Source organism: Seriola dumerili, unplaced genomic scaffold (genome assembly GCF_002260705.1).
Source record: "Seriola dumerili isolate Sdu_G_001 unplaced genomic scaffold, Sdu_1.0 BDQW01004171.1, whole genome shotgun sequence".
Taxonomy (NCBI): Eukaryota; Metazoa; Chordata; class Actinopteri; order Carangiformes; family Carangidae; genus Seriola; species Seriola dumerili.
The window spans coordinates 338,427-361,898 of NW_019178426.1; the positions used below are offsets into that span (position 1 = coordinate 338,427).

At 43.4% G+C, this 23,472-nt stretch overlaps 1 protein-coding gene across 2 annotated transcripts in view; it reads left to right on the top strand.

Annotated features, from left to right (window-relative positions):
• Positions 1-3,121: 3,121 nt before the first annotated feature.
• The window catches only part of cbfa2t2 (CBFA2/RUNX1 translocation partner 2), a 37,161-nt gene continuing 16,810 nt past the window's right edge, over positions 3,122-23,472 (top strand). The window contains exon 1 of one of the 2 annotated variants that reach the window (XM_022769603.1): positions 3,122-3,165. In XM_022769603.1, coding sequence (XP_022625324.1) covers positions 3,138-3,165 — 28 coding nt within the window. In that variant the 5' untranslated portion in view covers positions 3,122-3,137. Of the gene's footprint in view, positions 3,166-17,425; positions 17,858-23,472 lie in introns of those variants that run through there. The other variant, XM_022769604.1, reaches the window with a different exon arrangement.

Consider the following 23,472-nt stretch of genomic DNA (forward strand, 5'->3'; position numbering starts at 1 on the left):
AGAGAGGAAGGATAACATTGAAAGGAGCAGACTGGAACAATGGATAAACGGGAACAGGTTTTGTGGAGGTGTCATATCTGCCAGGCCTTATGCAACCTACAGAGCTCACGCAGATGGCACAGCTGCTGAGAAAGTAGGGTAAACGGTCCCAGCTAGTGTCTTGCCCCTTCATGACTCAGTACAGTGAAGCGAAAGAGCAAACCGGAGAAAAACATTCTCTCATGGGGATTAAGAATCTGTCAGGTCAACCACTGTACAGTGGAGAGGGTAAGTGAGCGTGCCTGCAGAGGGTAAATGTGTGGGATTAAATTTGTGGCATCTTTTCATAGAGCTGTTGGATCTGTCAGATCACTCCATGGCAGTGATTACTTATCTGAGCAGACTGAGTGAAGAGGAGGGGCAGCCGGGTTACTGTTGAGGCTAAGGACTAAGTGTGACGTCTGAATGGTTCTCCACCTGCAAGGTTCTCCACAGGGCAGCAGGGCTTAAGAGAAACACAGTGATTCTAAATGAAGAAGACAAACACAGGAAGGTTTCACACTGATGATCTTGAAGCACAATTTTCTTTTTTTCGTATGCACTAATCATATTCTCAAACAATGTCTTTTTGTGTCCGCTCATACCAGGAAATGGCGCAACAAAATTCATTTGTACATCCTCTCAAAATAGGTGCTGCTTGAAGATTGGCGATATAGGCTAATTGCATAATATTATAGCTACCTCCAATATGGACTCTCCAGTGCCATTTGTATCATCAAAGGATAGCACTCTCAAGACAGTTTGCAAGTGGTCAACAGCACTAATCTGAGTGTGTAGTTCACACATTAGTTTGCATGGTGAGAAATCTTCCTGAGTTAATGTTAATGGGTTAATTAGAAAGGGTTATGTGTTATAAAAACTTTGCTACTGCTCAGCAGGTTATACATTCGATCAGACAATCACTCTGTTTGTCAGTAGGTCAGGTCAGCTGATTTGCTGAGTAACAGTCCTGCTGGTGTGATTAAAGGCGCTCTGACAAAGACGCTGAAAGGCGATGAAGGGAGGGGGGCAATGGCCAGCTGTCACTCGCAGGGACCATAATGGCCACGGCAAATCCCGCCACCGTCTGAGCCTTTTTCTTCTTTGACTTCAGCCTCCTGCTAACTGACTAGTCAGCTTTTTGTTAACCTGTCACAGAGCTGGTTGACAAGCTGAGTTAGATAGGACATTGTTGTCACAATCAAAGGTTTAGTCTGGATTGATCACTGAATGGGCAAGTCACTGAATGTATACTAGATTTAAATTACACTGATGGATTTACATGAAGAAATAAAAGACCATGCTGTGATAAAAAAACAAATAAATACATCAACTGTTTGAAATACAAATTGTGTCTACAATGGAGAATTCTGGTAGTTCATGCATGCACAGAAGTCATTTAAAAGTCACATATTCCGTACACTGTCCAGTCATATACAACCACAACGATTTGATGCTCATTCTTTCCGCTTGACAGTTGATAAGTGCATTATTTATTTTAACAAAGATGGTAAGAATGTCACCCTCTGTGATTGACAAACTAACTTATCTATTGGAAAACTGTATAATGTTTGCACTCATGTAAAAGAAAAAACTGAAAAACCTTAAATAGCCATACAAAATCAAAATAAATTAATAAAATGTTTAAATGAGGAACTGCGTTTCTAAGTGCTTCAACACTTACTCAAGAATGGACTAGATAAATAAATAAGTCATTTTTAAACAGGGATGTGATCATGTGTTGTTGATATCAAGTCAGTATCAAGTCTTTTCTCCTTTCATTGTTTATGAAAACAGCACAGTTGGCAGCTTGTGACTTGCTTCTGACACTGAAACAGCAAGTGGTGACTCTTGGCTTCTGTGGTCCCTTCAAACTGCAGCAGCACCCCCTGATCCTCTGCTCCACATCAGAGCAATTAGTGGCCCTTGGCCCCCCTCACTTTACACATGAAGGGTGTGTGTGTGTGTATGTGTGTGTGTGTGTGGGGTGGGGGGTGGGTGGGGGGGACCTGTGTTCCCCACACATGGAGGTGGTAGCTGATGCCTCCTCAGCCTCTTCCATAGCAGGAGCAGTAGGTAATGACTCCTGTCTGCCATGGTGGACCTTAATTTGTTATTGTAGCAAAGCAGCTGTGCAGCATGCTGCAGAGAGCAGGTGGCAGCCTGGCAGGAGTGGGGAATGGGGGGCTGGAGGGGAGGTGATGGGGAGGGAGGGGGGAGGACAGGAGCGTGTGGCATATGTGGGTGGCTGTAGGGGGGGAGGATGGAAAGATAATGGTGTGTGTGTGTGTGTGTGTGTGTGTGTGTGTGTGTGTGTGTGTGTGTGTGTGTGTGTGTGTGTGTGTGTTGGAGGTGGTATAGCTCACAGCCTTCTCAGCCAGCATCCAAATATTATGCTTGTAAAGAAGAATAACACGTGAGACCCTGGATGGAGTCCAGATCCAGTCTGACTGTGTGGGGTTTTTTGTATGCGGAGAGCTCTCCCTCACTGTGATGATGCTCAGCAAAATGACACTGAATGAATACTGAATTGTTCAACTTTTGTTTTACACCTCATGCACGTTTATATTGTTCCACTGTTGTTCCACTTTTTTTTGCAGGTATCACCGAGTACAATCTGGCTTGTTTGTCTCAATGCCCGCCTGTGGTGGCATTCCAGATTAAAAATAAAACTCAACACATCACTAAGTCGATTTTTGACACGGCTTTGCTTCAAGGCAATGGAGTGAGTCAGCCGTGAGGATTATGTGAGCTGAGCTCTGGTGTCTTCTTGTCGCTGCCGCTTGGAGTTAATCATTACCGAAGAACACCGTCTCCCTGGTGTAACGGACCGTTATTGTCTTTCTGATTAAACGCTCACAATTAGTACCGCCCACGCACGTACTCTGTGCCACGCCGGAGACTAAATACCTGATGCCTGCTGGTGAACTGGATCGATATCGTCTCCTGCGTTTCCACTATTTTTCTTTTAATCAAATATGTTTTGAAGGTATTTTAATCCAGCGGAGAAACTGAAGGACTTTAACAGACTGGTCGTATTAATCATTCTGTCAAGAGAGAGAGAGAGAGAGAGAGAGAGAGAGAGAGAGAGAGAGAGAAAAAAACAAAATACAAGGAGCATGGTCGGAATGCCGAGTGTCTTCAACTGTAAGTAGACTTTAAATTATTCTGTGTAAAATGAATCATCACACCTGGATTACCTTTACCTGACAGATTTATCCAAATGTATGGTGTATGTTTAGATGCACCTGCAAACAAAACAAAACAAAAAACCAACTCAAAAGACTCATATGTCCTCATGTTTATGTTTAGCTATTAAAGGACCAGGGTGTCAGATAAAAGGGTTGTCGTTGCTTGCTAATGAAAATATAGCAGATCTAGGCTGTATCTCCATAATGCGAAAAACAAACAAAAAAAACTTCTCCACTCTATTATCTTCAGTCTTCTCCCACAGAGAGGGCTAAGTCTTCAGAAAAGACCTTAGACTGTGTTGCTTCAGATCATATGAAATCATCATAATGACCAAACAAAAACTCAGTCATCCCTTTGTCTGCTGAGATCTTACGCTCATTAGGGTCCATTAAAGAGTGAGAATAAACTATGCATAACACATACTCTATTGAATGCATTATCCCTTATATAGCCCCCACAAGACAGCTATTATGCTCCTATTTGATTGAATAGCAGCTTTCGGTCTATGTGTCTTTTCAGTGGAGGATTTGGAGCCCTTAATCCCCCAGGCAAAGTTTTTTTTTTTTTTTTTTTCTGTCTTTCCACCATCTGGAGTTTGCCGCTTTTCAAGACAAAAACACCAGGCGGTGTGAAACCAGGCTGGAGCTACTGCTTGATGCCAGGAGGAGGTTTTTTCCCCCCCCTCTCTTTGCCTGTGGTTTCTTCCTGCTTTACATCAGAGGTCAATAGTACAGTCCTGCAATGCAAGTGGGGTCAGTGGCGTCCGAGGGCTCGACTCTAGGCTCCCATGTGTCACTGTGACTCCCCCCTAAGGTCTCCACTTGACCCCCTTTTCACCACAGAGTGACAAATGATCGCATGATAGAGAGATGACTGTAAACTCTGATGGTGATGTTGTGCTGATGAATATAATGATGATGATGATGATGATGGTGGTGGTGGTGGTGCTACAGTGGCCACCAGAGAGCAGTAGAGTGTGTACTGTAATATGAAACTATAAACATGATGGGTGCTCTGGTTTGAAAGCAACTCCTATTTTGGAAAATTCGGTTCCAACCAAAAAAAAGATAAAATATGTGTATTTTTCTGTCTTACCATAATTGCTGTTTAGCTGGAATAATTTGATGTTATGCAGAAAGCTGAATAGCCCTCTGGGAAGCTGGGATGCTGTGTGTACACTGGGAGTAAATGTGTTAAAGATCATGTAGCCTCAACATCGCTCGCACTAGTCAATCATTTCCATTCTCCCTTGATTCAATTAGCTCTACTCAAAAACATGTGGATCATTTGGAACTCCTGATAATTTTCCCTTTTGCCTTTTCGTTGGGGTGGGTTATGGAGTCAGATTCCAATCCTCTGACATTAAAAGGGGAAATAAACGACAAAGGGGCCCTGCAGGTTTGCATTAGAGACCTAATTGGTTTTGGCTTGAGTGGGCCGTTAGCGTTGCCAGACGTGGGCCCTTTGTGTTTTGCCATGTGGGAGAATTTGCCTGTGCTGGAGGTAGAGAGGGGTGCCTGCAGATCTTCTCTCTGAGTCACCCCTACACAGTTTCTTGTCTTTGTGGGCTGTTAGTGTGTGCACGTGTGTGTGTGTGTGTGTGTTTCTGAGAATGTGTTTGCATGCACGTGATGTGTCTTTGTAGGTATGCATGTTGAAATTGCATACTATGGTGCTTCAAATGCATTGATGTTATTTTTCTGTGTGCTGCAACTGCTTGTTTCTTTCGGTTGCTATGTGTCATGCATGCGTTTGGCTGTGTTTTTGTAAAAAAAAAAAAAAAAATGGTGTGTGTTTGTGTGTGTCAGGCTGTGAGCCCAGTATCCTTCTCACTCCCTCTGGTCTCTGCGTGGGTCTTTTCCACCAGCACTACCACCTGTTAGTGTTTTACTCGGGCCTCAGGGCTACAATGACTGCAGAATCTTCCAGATTTGCTCATCAGGCCCATCAGATCGACTCCCTTGCCTCAAATCTGGCTCCCATTTCCTATCAGAGGACCAATCTGAGCTGGATTCCCCGGTGCAGTTTAGCTGAGTCAAGATGCGCAGTTGAACTGGTTCGAGTTGAGCTGAGTTTGATTAATGACTCATGAGCGACAACATTTTATTCAGTGTGCTGCACTGCTGGATCACACTTAAGTGTTTGCTGAGTGTGGTTTTAGTGGGTAAAGAGATGTTTAAACACTGGATTTATGGGGTCATTTTTGTTGCCCAGTGCTCCACATGTGAGAACCACAACAAAGAATCTGGCATCTTCTGTTTGAGTAATAATATGTGACCAAATTACAATTTAAACAGACTTTAATTGCAAGTGTCATATATCTACTGTTAAGGACCACATGCTGGGACAATTGCAGTCTTAAGATGTAAATGAACCGTAATTGTAATGAAGCGTTTACTAGCAAATGACAGGAAATGAAAATATATCTGTAATGGGTGAGGTTTGGACCCAAAAGCAGCACCGACTAGGACCGATGATTGGTAATGACTTTTATTATTAGATGCAGGTAAATAAACACAGTTCAATTCAAAAGGGGAATGGCAGTCTTTGAGGGGCTTGGGGAAAATCCGAGGGCCCAGAATAAAGCTGTGGATGAGGCAGCCGTACCTGGCAGAGGGTAGGTCGGAACCAGGCAGAGGACCGAAAAACCAGCAGGTGAGTAACCCAGGAACACTCACGATGGTCGAGATGAGGACTCTGTCCCAGCGATGATCAATGGGGAAACGAGGAGAACTCACACGCTGCAGCAGCGGAGGTGGAGGACTCAGAGCAGCCCCGAGAACAGGCAGACGAAGACCAGGAAGAGGCAAGGCAGAATCGTGGTCAAAAACAGAAGGGCTGAAGTAATTACCAGGGCAGAGACGAGGCGGGTAGGTCGGGAGCAGGCAGGGTCGGAACCGGGAGATCAGATGAAAAGTAAACGCTGGAAAGTCTTTCATGGGAACAAAGAACAATCTGGCAGTGAGTGTGGAGGAGAGTGGAGCTTTTAACCAGGCTTGATTGCTGAAGAGCTGCAGCTGAGTGAACAGGTGAATGAAGTGACTGACGAGGTGGGTGTGGCTGGCAGATGGGGTGAGCAAGGGAGTGATGAGTGGAAAACAACTGAAGGCAGGTATGTATGGAGAACAAACCATGACAATATCATCTTTGCAGCCTATTATCAATTCCCCTTGTGTTGAATCCCAAACCACTGCAAACAGCATCATCAGTCTTTTCAAACAGATAGGATTTGTCATGTTCCGTGTTTCGTGAGACCTCTGAGCTTTTCTGTCCCGTTGTCTGTTTCCAATTCAGCACACTGTGTTCCCCTGTCTATTATTTCAGACAGTGTGGCAACCTGAAGCAAAGCTTTAAAAAAGAAAAAGAGAGCGAGAAAGAGCGGAGTGACCGAACAGTTAAAGGGGGGGAAAAAAGCAGTGAGAGAAGGAGAGTAGAAAGGGATTAACTGTCAGGGAGAATGTGAAGCTAATTGAAGCCAGTTTTGCACAGCTGTTTCTTGTTGCTGTGCAGCACTGCACGGAGCGGCTGGGAGGACAGGATCCAGATGTGATCTTGCGCTGAGGATCACCCGCCAACAACAGTCCTCAGAAAATACCAGCCGTACAGGAGACGAGGGCTATTAGAGTGTCCGTGCTTGCCTCGCACCCTGACAAAACATCACTTCTCCGCCTCTGAAAGATAACCCAGCTCTGTGCTTTTCGCTTTTGATTGCAGGTCTCAGCTCGGCTCCCGAGCGTTGTTAACACTGTTATTTTGTTACACTGCCAGCCACCGCCATGACCTCTGTATTCAGGTGTCACCGGGCAGCGTAAACATTGCTTTGACACATTTGACCATTCCAAAATGGTGGCTCACAGGGTTTGAGAGTGGTTTTGCATATTTGTCATATGGCTTTAGAAACACTCAACCAAAAGGGATTAACGCTTCTTTTGTGTGTTCTTCTGTGTAAAGTGTTTCATTTAAATCATCATGGAAAAAAAAAAAAAAAAACATGTATCCTTCATCGGGATGGCGGGATGTAGGTTTCATGATTGTGTGCAGGCATTTATTCCGCTTTAAGTGGAGGGACATTGGATGGGAACAAAAGGACACAGTCACTTCAGAGTGAAGGGAACTTCTCGCCACATTATACTTTTTTTAATGCCCCTGTTTCTCCGTTCCCACTCCTCATGCCTTTCACCCCCCACCCCCCTTCCATCATTTCCCTCTTGGCTCAGACAAAGAGGAGTTAGCATTGGTTCCCCCTTTTCTCCATGCCTTCCAGGGTTACTCCGGCACTTCTTTCTCACCTCCCGTTTCTGTCTCACGTTCGGCCTCCCTCTATCCCCCTTTGTTCTCTCCTCTTCCTTCCCTCCCCGTCTTTCTGTGCACATTCCCTCTTTTTCTGTCTGCATTTATCTGTCTTTATCCCTCTCTCCAGCCCCGCTCATCGGTCTTGGCCACCATGCAGAGTCCAACTGCAGCTGGCTTGTCATCGCCTAGAGAAAAGCTGACATCCAGCTGCGTATGAGTTCTCATTGAAGACTCTATGAGAAGTCTCAGGCCATGGTTTGACGAGATGTAGGCAATATCACACTTTTTTTTAAAACCTCCTCTTCTTTTATATCCTCTTTCCATTTGTCACCTTTGCCCCCATTTTAATAGAAAGTTTCATAAGTTGTCTCTCTTCTTTTGTCAGTAACATTTCTGTTTATTGAGGGAATAGATATGTTTTATCATCAATTATGAGCTGAAAGAAGTATATTTAGCAAAGTCTCTGACCCAGATAATCACTGCTTCACATCCTGACAGATAATGATGAGAGTGATGTGTGGCCTTGGCCTTGTCTCACTTTATCTTACAGACAAACATACACACACACATGCAGTGAATGTGACACAGGATCTTAGCCTCAACCAATATCACTTGCGAGCTCTCTTCTGCCCACGTGTCAGTTGTGAGTTTTATGACTTTTGTCAAGTTCACCTCATCTGTCCCATCTCTGATTTCACTCCTGCTGGGCCTTATGCTGTCAGAAAACAGGGCCTGCACTTCTGCTACACACACATAAACTTGTATTGCTCTCTGTCTGCTCTTGCTCCCAGGGTGGAATGTGTTCTGGCTGCTGTTGTTTATGTGTCTTGTCCTCAGCCGGTGTCTCTGCTTGTTGTCTTTGCGTGTTTGTCCTAGCAGAGCACTGTAGCGAGATGTTATGCCCGCGGTGGATCTGCAAAGCAGCAACAAAGCAGGTGCTGCCACAGTCCACGGTTGTTCTGTTGGGAGATATTTATATGATTTTTTTTTTTTTCCCTGCAAAAGTAAACAGGAACAACTTTGAATGCAGGAGGAGGTTTCGTTTGGTTTGTTATGTCTTGAAATGAAGAAAAAAAAAAACAGAACAAGTTAAATTATAAATACAACCCCCCCCTCCATGACATGCACACACACATATTGAGAACTGTATTGCAACATTGACAAGTCCAAACATCCCTGAGGCTCAACCTTGGGAAATGCCAACACATGCCTCTGAATGTGTGTGTGTGTGTGTGTGTGTGTGTGTGTGTGTGTGTGTGTGTGTGTGTGTGTGTGTGTGAGTGTGTGTGCGTGTGCGTGTGTGAGCGCGCGTGTGTGTGTGGGGGTGGGGGAGTGTGTGTGTGTCTCTGAGCAAAGCCAGCCGTTATCTTCCCTCAGCTTTAATTGAGCCCTTCAGAAATCCCAAAAACTATTACACGCACACACAAACACACACAGAGAGAAAAGCCTGGAGGCTCTATCTCTGCCTGGCCAGGTGTTCCCGGCTCTGCTGCCAGATGAACCACCTGCAGATCACAGGTGTGGTCATCACCAAGGAAGAGAACAACACAGCTGCTCCTGCAGCCTCGGGGAGAGAAAAGGGGAGATGGAAGGTTTATATAGAATCAACTGCTGGTAGCAGGAGGCTTCACACACATCAGGCAAGAACACACAGAGAGTGTAAAGTAACATTATATTGTATGTGGTGTTTTCATCACCTGCCTTTCCTCCCTCAGCCTTCTGGCGATGTGCTTTTAATTGAAGCAGTGATGGCTGTGACCAGAGTGGGAATTGTTATGACTCCAGTTAGTGTAACAGCACTGAAAATAGAGAGCAATATTTGTGCTATTCTGTTCTATTATTCTTGTGGCTCCTCTCTTTCAAGGCTTAATTTATTGCTCCCAGTAATACTTTACTAATACTACACATTTTCTCTTTGTTTTTAGATGAAATATATAGGGAGATGTTCAGGTCTGTCAGTTTAGGTTGGTTTCCTTTACACCTTACTGTCCGTAAGTGTAAGAAATGTTTAAGAAAAACGAATAATTTTGAGCAATTTCCCACCCTTTTCACCACTAAAGTCGTCCTTTCTTTGGTATTTAAGTTATTTTCACACTTAAAATGGTTTATTAAGCCACCAAGGAAATATATATATATATATATATATATAATATGAAAATGTAGTCATGCTTTTTATAATTAAAACCTCTAAAACATCTTGTATTAGTGTGTAGTGGAAATTCAAATAGTCCTTCGAAAAATGAAAAACAAAACATAGGTTCGAACCATTCTAATACCTATTTTTGTGCATTATGTCTTTAACAGGGCAAACTAATACAACAGGAGACATTACTCCATGTATACAGTAGATGCTCATTCGGATGCATATTTTCGAGATGTTCCCTCAGGTTGCTAGTGCTGGAATGGTAGGCTAGGCTAACTGTAGCTTGTAGCTTTCATACAACTTCATGTGGAGGTTCCAGGAGGATTTTTTTTTATATAATTCATTTATATAATTGAATTAGTTGACAACCGGAGTGTTAACTTTTAAATGATGTAATTGATTTAGAAAAAATAAAAACGCTGGACAGCTGTGAACAATGCACAGTATTGTCACTAAGATAAAGCCTGTTGTACTGAGAGGAATGTCCACTGCGCCGTTCCTAACTGTATGTGTTACTGTCTGTGTGTGGGCTTGTCCGTGTCTTAGCGAACGCACACACTTTTAACACGCAGTTTCTCCCTAACATGGGGTTGTTTATGAGAACCATTCATGTTTATGTGCCGACAATTGGGTGAGGCTGGCAAAAAGGGAGCGAGTTGTGATCTGTGGTATCATTTTCCAATTAGCAAAATTGGTGCATTTAAGGATTTAATTGTGAGTGCCATAGATGGATATCCCTGACAGTCTATCTGCTACATAAGTTAGACAAGAGAGCGGCTGGAGAGACTTCGAAAAAGTGCGTGGTTGTTGAATATCGTTTAAGGGGAGTTATTGGTGAGAAGGGTTTGGCGTCTGGCTACGCACTTGGCTTCCCTGTGTGGAAACTTCAGGAAGATGCAGCCAAGTGAGCGTGTGACCCACTGCTCATAAATTTTAAGCACACATGCAGCCACTCTCTCATTCTGTCTCATACCAACGCAGACACTTTCCCACTCACTTTCCCTCGCTCATAAACACACACTCATACATACATTTCTCTGCCTCCCCTCCTACCCGCACTTCGCATATTTACTCATCTCTTTTTGTCTCTGTCTTGTATTTACACACATACACACACTCGTTGCACCCGAAGAGCAGCGGTGTGTCTCCCCTCTGTATGCCGAGTGTAATAGGAGATCTGAGGGTTTTCCGTGGGTGAGTAGGCGGGTCAGGCCTTACTTAAACTAATGGCTCCCAGCAGTGTTGAATAGCCAGACACACTGGAGCCGAGGCCTGAGGTTTTGGAATGCCACTGCCGGCTCAATGCCTGCCTTTCATCGGCACCGAGTGAAGGAGAGAAAGAGGGAGACTCAGAGAGAGAGAGAGAGAAAATAAGAGAAAGGAGGGGGAGGAGGAGAGAGACAGAGAGAGAGAGAGAAAGAGAGGGGAAAATACGGGACCCATTTGTTATGGGTGATATGAGGATGCCTGAAAAGGAAGGCACAATAGTCATGGAATGGAAGGACAGAGGGGGGCAAGAGTGGGACGGTGGACTGTGGGGAGAGAGGGGAGGGGGGAGGCGTGTTTGGGCTAGTGGGATGTCAGGAGGGGGTAAAGTACCAGTCAGTGGTTGTTTTGTGTCAGAGCACCATGGGACTCCTCTGACCAGCCACACATTTGTTTTTAATGTCTTCGGGATGACTTCTGAATGAGCCTTCAGAGAATCTGTGCCATTTTTTTTTTTACAATTGAGGCCAAACTACTACAAATAATTTTTAAAGGCTTTTTGTCCTTCCATCCAAACTACATCAGCATTTTTGACAAATATGTCCTCCATAGTCAAAACAGTTGACAATACCAACACGTCATTTTTGTATTAAGTGTGAGTGTGACCCAACTTGTATGTTTACCTCACACTGTACAAGAGAAAGGCAGAGAAGACGAAGAAGACAACAACTGCTAGCTAACTTAGACAATGCAGGATTCTAAATGTAGCATATGTTTTACCCAAAATTGACACATAATGTGAGGCCTCGGCGGCACATAACCTCTACTAAAGCGTCCATTGTTCAATTCACTGACTTCCTCAGCTGACCTAACAGAAATTCAAATGACCAAAATAATTTTGGAAAAAGCTCCATGGGAAGTATACATATTTGATTTATTCTCCACCAATCATTGATCAGCTGTTGTAGAGTCGCAAACAAACAGACAAGAGATCTATGTGATGTGAATGGCCTTTTATGGTGATTAAACTTCACTAAGTGCTCCAGTGAAAAATAAATGTGTCTTTGACACATTTGTGTGAGTCAATGGAGACAGATACATCTGTAGGAAGCATACTTGTCCCTTGAGACGGATGTCAAATCAAAACCCTTAAAAAATGCTCATGGTGTGAATGTCCCTTAAGAAGCTTGCTTTCTGCTGTCTCCAGCCATGTCTGTGTTTATTTTAACATCAGATTATTACAAGGCTATAAAAAGTGGTTTAATTCAGTGCCATAAATACTGTTTTCTATCCAAGGAAGAGCAGACCTTTTTAAAGTTATGCAAGCATCTGACCACAGAGGCAGATATCTCAATACACCACCTATGCTTGGCTGTTTTGAAACACAAGAGAAAGAGGCTCAGAATACGACAGAGCTTTGAGAGCCCTGAAAACTAAGCCAATGTCATCGAACATGTTTGTGAAATGGTTTATCCAGTCAGCCACATTGCTTACCAGGACCATTTTTGTGGTTTGCCAACTGCTATTTAACTAAAAGTGGAGGAAGAAGAATAGATCAAAATGTTTTTTGTTTTTTTTTTGTCTTTCTTTGGTATTTGAGGACATTGAAGTAGAAGCAAAAGTGTGTTTGCAAGTGTATGTGTGTGTGTGCACGAGATGGTGATGTTCTGGGAACCTCTTCCTTCCTCTCGCCACCTATCAATATTCTCGTAATTTCACTGTCCAGAACCAGCACATACAGTAAAACAGAGCTTTACACACTATCTTTTTTTTTTTTTTGTGTGCATATGACCTATCATTTATCTGACCCTGCAGACAGAGAGAAAATGGCCCTCGCTTTAGCCTTGATTACTACAGAGAAGCATCTTATGTGATCTCTAGCTGTTTTTTTTTGTTTTTTTCTTACAGTAAGCGGTCCTCCAGACAGACATGGACCTGGAAAATGACGTGTCCCTATTAGATAAATGTGCTGCAGAAGATGTAATGGAAAATGTGGCCATGCGAGATCAGACAGGGAAATCTATGGCTGCATCAGATTAGCCAACATCAGGAGTCTGAACAGTGATGAGATGGGGGGAAACAGGGGAAGGAGAAGGAGGGGAAGCATGCTGGTAAGATGGTTAGAAAGGGGGGGGGCAGCAATGATGAGGTTTGGTGGGAAAAAACAGCAACAACATGAATAACTCCACATTTTTAGACGTACTTATCAGAAGGAGAGAGGGAGGGAGGGGAGACTGATCGAAAGACAGACATCTGGATATGTAACATTTTTTATTAACGCATTTATAGACACATTAAACCAATGTTTTTCAGCCATTGTTGAGCATTTATTGTCTTCGGTAGTGGCAGTTTTTGCTGTGTGACTGTAGTCAGCTCTTATTGGCAGCCATGCGGCCCCTTTGGCAGTGCGATAGGTTGTTTAGCCGAGCAAACCAGTGATTTAACCCAATTGGTGTGGTCTCTCTCTGCATTTTCTTTTAATCTTCCGCAAAAAATGATGGGCTGACAGTGCCAAGGGTGATGCAAAGCAACATTTTTACAGTGCCAGGTTTCAACTTTTAGTCATACATATTCTCATTTTGTATTTTGATCATAGACCAGCACTGTTTCAACAGATGCGCAGAGGCGTGGAAATTACAGTCTGTTCGTTTTGTTTATCTTTTGTTTTTTCAGAGTTTATTCCTCACTTGTGAGCGCAGAGCGTATGTGCACAGCGGCAGTCATCTTGCTGTCGCTTGGTTTTGTGGTGTGTTCAAATATAACAAAATGTATGCGAGTTGTCGTGAGGCAATACAAAGCACGTTTTCTATTTATTTGCCCTACAGAGGTCTCCTGGCCAGTGAAGTCGAGGTCTGTGCAGAGTCAGGCCAAAGAATGAGCTGTTCTGGCTCACTTTCCACACTGCATGACGATAGAGAAGCTTGATAACAGATAAGGCCGCATTCACGTCACCGACACAGCCACAAACATTGACTTAACGCAGTGTGAAGTGGGAAAGCTTCTGACTGTAGGAAGGGAAAAGGCTGGGAAAAGCTGCGCCGTAGTATTTTTTTTTCCAGCTTATGAAAATCTCTGTCATCGTTTCACACTGATTTGGCAGCAACTCTCCCAATGAAATCCCATCACTCAGATTACCCTACAAAACTCCTCTGTGAGTGCTGAGAACAAAACACTCTCTCCGTGTATGAGTTGTATTGTCTTGTATTGTCGTAAATGAAAATGATTCCAGTTGCACAGTGTGTGTTGAAGGCAGACTCTTTGTTTTCTTCAACACCCAACGGCGCTGATGGCCTCATCAGCGCCGTTGCCCAAGGGACCTGGTTTCATGAGAGGATATTTCACATTTCCCAATTTCCCTCTTGGCGCTAGCTACAGTAAAAGCCTGTTGATGAAAATATCAAGCACTGATTGGATGTCCGTATTAGTTTAGTTTAGGATTCCTTACTCCTCGACCCTTCCTTTTTCACTTACCCATTGACAAATGGGTGTACCGCACGATTCTACAGTTCTGGGGTCATCCAGGATTGCGTTATACCATTAAAATGTTAGCAAACTGTCTACACCAGAATCCCTTAAGAGTGTACTTTGTATTGTACTAATTTGTTGCCACTTAAAGATAGAGGACAAACTTGCTGCTGTGATTGCTGTATTGCTATTGTTGGTGGGATAGCCCAGTTATCAAGAGTTAAAGGCAGGGTATAAACAATGCAGGAGACAGATATTGCTGTTGATATTTGAACTTCAGCTCCATTCACAGCTCGTTCTGAAGGACTTTTTTCTCTAAGCTAGATCTAGAGCAATCCAAACGTAACGGTATATAAGTGGAGGCATATACACACAATATCCTAAAGCTTTATTGCTTCTTTTAAAGCTTTCTGTGATTTTAAATGTGCAAAGACACATAGAAAACCAATGTTCTGAGTTTACTGATTCCCATCTCGCTTATTCAGTCATCAAGTCTTAAGATCCCCTATTCCCTCCTCTCATTTTCTTTTTTTCTGTCTTCTCTAAAAAAAAAAAATGCTGTTTACTTTTTCTAAAAGTGGAAGTTTAGTGAGGGAGCGTGTGAACAGAAACAGATGCTGCATACTCTCTTGTTCCGTCGCTCTCTCTCACTCTTTATCTCACACACATGCACACAATGGCAAACAGCTGCATGAGGCCTAAGCGGCTACAAGGAAGCCATACAGTATGCAGACATACAGTACATGCTGACTTTCCATGACAAAAAATCATATGTGTAGTTTCATGAATTCCTCTCCTTGTTTGGGGACCATTTTGAAAGTGCATAGACTTAAGGCTGATATGTTCTTCAAAGCACTTCATGGGTTGTTTGCAGCCTGTGAAAGCAGCCACAAGCACCTTTCATGATCATACACTGGAAAAGAAATGTGGCTACAGTACAATATTCTATTTTCTGTCTCTCTCTCTCTTCTGTTTTATAATCCCCCAGAAATATGACGGGCACTTTTATGTCTTTTCTTCAAGGGTAACTTGCACATATTTGCCACTTTGACATGTTGGATGATGCATTGTGCAGCTTTGTTCATGGGAATGATGTTTTCTTTGTAAGAAAAACAGTGAGTGCTGAAACAATTAATCACGTTGATCAATGGCTGACTCATTCAACAGAAAATTAACCAGCTATTTGTTACATCATCTCAAATGTGAATATTTTCTTGCTCTTCTGTTTTGACTGTCACTTGTGGGTGTGGTGTTTTAGTGTTGGAGGCTTTTGATGGGCGTTTGCCATCATTTTTTGCCATTATTTAGACTAAATATGAACTAATTATTCAGAAGATTGTTTGATGTAGATTAATTGATCATGCAAGTAATTATTAGTTGCAGCCGACTACTTCTAAGATGATGACACAAAATTACTGGAAATGGATGTATTCATTCATCAGTTCCTGCATTGACCAATGAATTGCTTTCTAGGTTTGTTAGAATTATATGGCCTACCATACTGAAATATTGAATAAGAAATCTAATGCCATGTGTACTTCTTATATATATTCCCCCCGTTGTTGAGAAATCTTTTATTTCCTGAAAGTTTTCAGAGCTTTTATTGGAAATGAAAAGAGAGGTGAAATTCGACATGATTTAGCCTGTCGGGGCAGAGTGAAATCCATTTTCAGCCTATGATGAAACACGGCAGCATGCTGACTCATCGGCCACCTGCCAGTGATTACACCTGGGTTTAAATCTGTTTTACTACCAGCCTTTGTCCATCAGTCGTGTCAGTTGCAACCCGCCACCTACTATGTGCTACAATAGCATGTGGATTACAGTATGTGGCTTCAGATGCAAGGCCTTCCTCGTTTCTCCATCTTTCCACCCCCTCCCACTCTCCCTCTCTCACAGCCACCTGGCCCTGCCTCTGAGCCTGCTGGCTGACCAGATGCACCCTGAATAGAGCAGGCCTACAAGGAGAGAGGAGGGGAGATAGAGGTTATTATGGGTGATTATTCAGTCAAATGTAGTTTTGGACAACCCATGGCAATATAACAACCCACTGTCAAGCTTTTTTGTGATTACTCTATCGCATTAGTGCGGATTTCACCTGTGTTTCAAAAAGGCAGAGCTGAATTGAGCTGACGGTAATCAACTGTTTGTGTTTATCTGACAGCGTTCGCTTGTTTGTGTACACAGGCAAGTCTCACATGTTAATCATGTTCTCTCAATTGTCAGTCGTCTAATTAAAACCAGATTAATGTCTTATTTACTGCAGACGTAGAATGAACATAGCGCAGTCGTGTGTATTTTCTAGAAGTAAACCGGTGAAGGGGATAATAGGCAGGAGTGAATGAAAGCATGCAGGCTGCCCAGTCCCAGCCAGGCTCCATTATCTTAACCTGCATTGTGTCTCTACAGCACCGTTTACGCGAGGCTGGGCATAAATCAGACAGTGATTTAAGTTTAACTCAGTGAAGATGGAGCGCAGAGGATAAGAGAGTAGAAGAGGAGAGAAGAATAACTCATTCATGCTCCTCAAGTGTCCCCCAATGGGTTGGCTGGCGAGGCAGGGCCGAGCCGGCTGCATTAAGGAGCTGAGACAAAAGAGGACATCAATGAAAGAGCCTGGGAGGGGTGGGGGGGTGGTTAGTATAAAAACATTTTAAAGGGCGATCCCCACTTCTCTTGAAGGGGCAGTGGGGAGAGTGGTATGGAGTGGGGTTGCAAAAGACCCCCCCAACCCCCCAACCCCTCGCTTCGCACACACATGCAGATGCACACACACACACTTTTGTCTCCTTTGGCACAGTCTCTTGTTTAGCCTTTAGGTGCCAAAGCAATTAGTTATGTTAATTGCAGGGTCCATTGCCGGTGAATGCAGGTTGAATGGAGCAAGTCAGCAGTGGATGATTGGCCAGGATCCATGGGGGAATGGGTGGGGAGAGGGAGAGGGAGGGGGAGGGTGGAGGGGGCTCAGGAGTGGGGGTGGAGGTGTGGGGGTTGTGACGTTGCCCATGCAAACAGAGGAGAGGACAGTGTGTGGGAAAATAGGGGAGGAGCTAGAGCCGAAAGAGAGCTATCGAGAGGGTGGGAGGCTCAGAGCTCGAGAGAGTGAGCGCGAGAGAGGACGTGAATTCAGTGAGAGAAAGAGAGAGAGGTAAATAAAATAAGTACAGCAGCGCAGCAGAGGCAGATTCAGTGAAGGAGATAATTATTGTGAGAGAGAGAGAGCTTTCACATGAGAGGCAGAGAAACGACAAAGACGGGAAGAAAGTAAGAGAGAGACAGAGAGAGAGTGTGTGTGCGTGTGTGTAGTGCAGCGTTGTGCTGGTCTGCTCGGTTATCTGTCTCCATCTGGGTGCCATCTGTGTCTCTGGCTCCGGCCTTCGCCACACTGGAGCTCACATATGTGGGAATGCAAACACATGCCTGACATATGAAGGCGTGGATTCACAGAAAGAGACACAAAGGAAAGGATAAGAAAGCAAAACCACGGCACTGCAGCTGACTTTCTCAACGGACTCAAGAGTGGACTCTACTAGAGTGGAGGTAGGACAGAGGAGTGAGGATTTCAGTCTGGATTTTGTGTTTGTGTCTTTCTCGGTGTGTTTTTAGCGACTAGTATTTATTTATCTCTATTTGTGAGTGAGTGAGTCTACTTCTGCAAACAGTGCATTTTCTGTGTGTGGGTGTGTGTGTGAGTGGGTGTGTGTGTGTGTGTGTGTGTGCACGCACACGTGTGTGTGTGTGTGTACGTGTTTCATCCTAATTCCCGGAGCTGCTCTGTACTGTACAGATGGTGCCTCATCCTTTCCTCTTCATCTCTTCATCTTTTCATCCTTGTCTACTGAGGTAGGAGGGATGAATTTGTGCACAGAAAACTTTAATTGCCATATGGACAAAATGCTGATTGTTATAGAAAGTTCAGTGTGCGCGCATGTGTGTGTGTGTCGTTGAAGTTTAGAAGTATATAGCAAATTTCTTGGGTGTCATTAAGAAGTTGATTGGTTTCAAGGAAGAATTTCTCAGGTCAGCTGTATTCCAAAATCTCTCTATTTTCGTCTCTCTCGCTCTCCATAGTCTCTTTTCCAAATGCACCTCAACCTTTTAAACTTTTCATGTTTGGTCTCATGTGGGAACATCAATAGCAAGAGTTGACTTTCTGTTTATGCTGCTTGGCACTTTAACATCTCAGGGTGTAGTTGGATTTCAAAAACACTTTATCCAAAAATTTCAGTGAGAACAAAAGCGGCAACATGTCCAGCATCCAAAACATGGAGCCTTCTGCTCTTCTTTATTTTTCAGCTTGCAGCTGATCCCCCATTCGCTTGCACTTATGACAAGTAGGAGAAAATGTCTAATCTACCTGGAATGGTTATGATATGTTGGAACAGACTTTCTTTTTTTCCTCCACATAAGTGAGACCTACATGTAAACATCAAAAACCCTGGCTACCATAACCGGATAAATAAACCCAGCAATGTGATTGGCTCCATGTGTGAAAGGTGCTTATCTTTCTCAGCTGTCATTTACTCAGATAGTAATCAGTTTTTCCACTTGGCAAGCAGAGCAGAAGAAACTAGGTAAAGAAGACGCATGCATCTGTTGTACAGTATCGCAGACATATGGGAAGAGGAGGGAAAGTGCTGCGTCTGTCTTTCATGCTGTGCCTACATGTTACACAACACTGACATCAGTGGGAATCTGGATCCCAGCAGAGTGCAAATGTCACATTGTTGTACTATGGATATTGCGTACAAGGACCGAAGCTCGAGCTACAATGTTGGAACACCTTTTTCCGTTATGGGTTGCTTTTTTTCTTAGTTGCCCATCTGCGTTGAAGGTGAAAACGTGTTTGTGTTTTTGTGCATGGGGAGGACATGGGGTGGGGGTCTGCAGGAGAATCAGACAGAGAAAAGGCAGAGAGACCTGGCTAATGTCACACCAGGCCAGCCCCAGTCCATCAGGGAGATAGGAGCAACTAACTGTCGGCTGCACAGTCTCAAACAAGAGACCCCTGTCTGCTCTGCTGGACACTGTCATCCTACTGACAGCAGGCACTGCTCTGTATCTGTGTGCGTATGAGTCTGTGTGTTTGTATGTGTTTGTGCAAAGATCAAGGATGTGATGTTTCAGATCATTCTATTCAGAAATTTAACCTCCATTCATTCCCGATGGGCGGTTACTGCTTTTGATTTGCATTTATGTCGCTTTGAGGTTTTCAATCACATATTTGATAAGTGTGTGGTTGTGTCTGGGGATGTGTGTGTGTGTGTGGATGTGCATGTGTGCACCAGGTGTCTTGTAGACATTGTGTCTGCTGAAGTACAAGGTTACTTGTCTTATAGCTTTCTGTAGCTTTTTTTTCCTTCCTGACCTCAATCCCAGCTGCATGTTTCTCTACTGAAAGTGTAGTAATAAATGGAGGAACAGACCACCATGACCCATGCTCACCATGCTATTATCTGAAGAATTCATCCACAGAGGACCCCCCCCCTCCTCCTTTTTTTTTCTCAACACATACACACAGAATAGAGCAGCTGCTTCAAGAGTTTGATGCAGGAAGTGCTCTATTAGTTCCAGTGGCGAGGACTGTGATATCTGGCCCCAGGGGTTCAGCGAGTGGTTGTGTGTTTGAATGTGTGCGCTTATGTGTTTGTGTGTGTTGGACATGAAAGGGTTAGGTCACTTACTCAACAAAAACCGTTCAGTCACTACAAGTAGCACTCTGAAAGATTGTTTCATCACGGGGAACGTCTCCTGACTGTGTAAATAGCTCTGTGTGTGTGTGTGTGTTGGTGAGTGTGCAGACACAGATATGTGTCAATGAGCATCTAGCCACCTGCCCCCCTCACGCTATTGCAACCTCATTGACATTGTATGGGAGCCCCTGTCCTTGTGCTAAGTGCATGAGTCAGAGGTCTCTTTCAGGGTCTGCTGACCCTTTGCTTGCCCGAGAGATCCGTGCAGTGACCCAAGACAAGACCTTTATTTACTGGGCTGGTGAGGTCTGAGAGGGAACAGTATCAGTACATGCTTAAAAGGCTATAAAATGACCACAGCTTAATTCCTCAAACGAATCAATACAAGTTCTGACTTGAGATTAATAGGCCATTTAACTAGAGAAATGATAAATCAAATCTAATTGGTATTTGTTAGATAGTAATGAGAGGCATATGGGAAAATTAAAAAGTTTAAAGTGAGACACAGCTATGTACTTATCCAATAGACACAGATCCACATTATCAACACATTATAACCTACAGTGTATATGTAGGATATGTAGAATAAAATTAATTAAAAAGAAAAAACAACAAAGTGTGCAGAGCTGCAGTGTTGATTCTCAGTGCGTTCAGATAGGAGCCTTTAAGCAAAATTTTTCTTTTTACTTAATTGAGGATGCTCAGGAAGGAAGGAGGAACATTGAGATTTTGTGAGACCACGTGAAAACACTAAGCAACAGGATGCAATTAAGCTTGTGTAACTTTCCTGGAAATGAAGTGTTCTACACAAAACCCAAAAGACAAGAGTTGATACCCAAGTGAGGTTGCAAGAGAAAAAAAAAATTGTATGTGCTTGTGTTGTTAGGTGTGTGGGTGGACAAGAAATGGGTGGTGCTGCCTCTCTCGCTGAATTGTCTGTCTTAGTCATTATTTTCTCTTTCTCTCCATTGCCTTTCCCCCTGTCGCCTTCTGAGAAAGTGCTGGCAAAAAAATATCTCACTAAGAAAAGAAAAGAGAAAAAAAATCTTCTTGCCTGTTATCATTTGCTACACACACACATCAGCACATTGTTTGTAGTAGAAAATGTTACCTCACCATCAAAAAGCCTTGTACATATACAAAAAAAAATAAAATAAATACACTGTGTTCTTAAACATACGTGCAATCAAACCCACGCAGTGCACATACACGATGATAACGCTCTAATCAAATACACCTCTGCCCACACATTCACAACCATACACTCATCCTCCACGGCTATCTCTGTCTCATTCTCCTCTTTGTTTTGAGCACAGCTGGCCTCTTTGTTTTACTTATCTGTCTCTCTCAAAGGCTGTTGAGCTCTGGTCTTTCATACAGCTGGGCTAAGCTTGCCCACAGCTCTGTTTGTGGACTCTGTGGACCAATCCTACTGCTCTGCTTTAATTCACTGTATCCCCCGAAACCTCAGGGTAACAGATTAGTCTTCTGTATAGCATGCTTGAAGAGTGGATAATGTGTTTATTTAACTACAATACAGTGCTTAGAATTAAAAATGTAGTTTTTTTCCTGGCAGGCTCAGTGATGTGAGTCTCTTTCAGTGTGCTTCACAACAGATTTGACTGACAGTATGTTTTTGAGAGTAGTGTATGACAGAAGGGATAAGCGAAAAACAAACTGAAGAAAAGGGACGTTATCTAAAACAACTTGTGTACATCCATCAACTGTCGTGTTAACTACAAGTAAACTCTCTTCCACCTGCCTATTTCATTGTTAGTTACTCTACTAAATGTCAGTAAAATGTCTAACATGTGCAAGTCTTGAGATGAACCTAAACATAACGAGAGTCCAACTCTCCCAGTCTGGGTCAAGAAAGGCCATGTAAATGTCTCCTGCATGGCCCGTGGTGATAACAACATCTGGTTGGACCAGAGCCCAGGCCATTTGGCTGTTAAGGCCATTGACACTTGGTCTGAAACAGGGCAGTCTTAACGTTTTACTTTGTTTTCTCATGTCTAGAGCTTGTATTTTGTTTTATGGACTACTGTAACTCACTACTTAAGAGTACGTGTCTGCATATGGATGTCACCCGAAGTACAGAGTTGAGGAAAAACAGTATTTTGTCTGGCTGCAGTTTAAGTTGATTGTCTGGGTTTATGATGTGTAGGAGCCACCCAGTCTTAATCTTCCAGACTGACACAATGATATACATCCTCAGTGTTTGTCAGGGGAGCTCTATAAGTCTGTTCTGATCATTTTTTTTTTTTTTTCAGATGAAATGTACATAGAAAAAATGAAAGACGGACAACACAAATTACTTTTTAATGGTCATGAATCCTTAAATTCTCCAGCTGATTGTTTCTCACTTGGTGGTTTCGGCTTTTAAGAGTTATGAGGCTCATGGTGATTGATGGGCAGGCTAACCAATTAGCTACGGAGAGGTGAGAAGGGTTGTAACCAGATAGGCAGATAATCTACTGGCCTCAGAGAAGGAGGGGAGGGGTGTGTGTCTGTGTGTCTGTGTGTCTGTGTATATGTGTCATGGTGTCACAGCTTTTGTGACTGGAGGTCATGATTGACAGATTCGAATTGTCCCGGTTATGTCACAGTTGTTATTTGTGTGGGTGTGTGTACATGTGCCTTGGGCAGGCCATTTCACAGGTGTGTGTGTGTGTTACTTCAGGGATAACTGTCCTCTCTCCGCTCAGCCGATGACAGCCCCACCACCTGGTAAATGGGGCCAACACACACACACACACACACACACATGCACACACACACACAAACAATGACACACATCCACTTCCCCTCTATCACCCGTGGCCCAGCTGTGTGTGACGCTGGAGTGTTTCTGTGTTTAAAATTTGTGCCACTCTGAATAACACACATTCATCTGACCCAGTGACAGAGCCTGTAACGGAGGCTGAATGTAACTACGCATGTGTGTGTGAGTCAATGTCAAACACCTACTATTTTACTACTGCATCTGTTGAGTCCTCGGCCATGGGCCTTCTTGTTTGCTTATAAATGTCTGGGACATATATTCATGGTTCATGGTCTGTTTGAAAGTTGTCTTCTTTTAATAATATCTTCAGCACAGGAGCACAGGAACATGGGAGTATGTTGGATAATTTAGGTTTATGGTTATGGTTCTTTATCAAAGAACCAGATGTTTTTCAGTGCAGTTGCTCATGTTTTGTACTGATTCAAACATGAGAGTTTCATTCCCTTGGAAGTGCTTCAGACGCTTCACACTTAAAGTTGTTTATTCAGAAAATTAACAGAACTTTTCCTCCCACTTTGCTACTCCATAATAGGCATTGGTGTCGCTTTAAGTTTTAGTCCTAGCTGATACAGCGATAAGGTTTAAAGAAGATCCCAACTTGGAAATCATAGCAGAAATTAAACTTGTCTGGATGAATTATCTTCGACTGTTGTGTTTTTAAATGTTTGTAGGGTCGC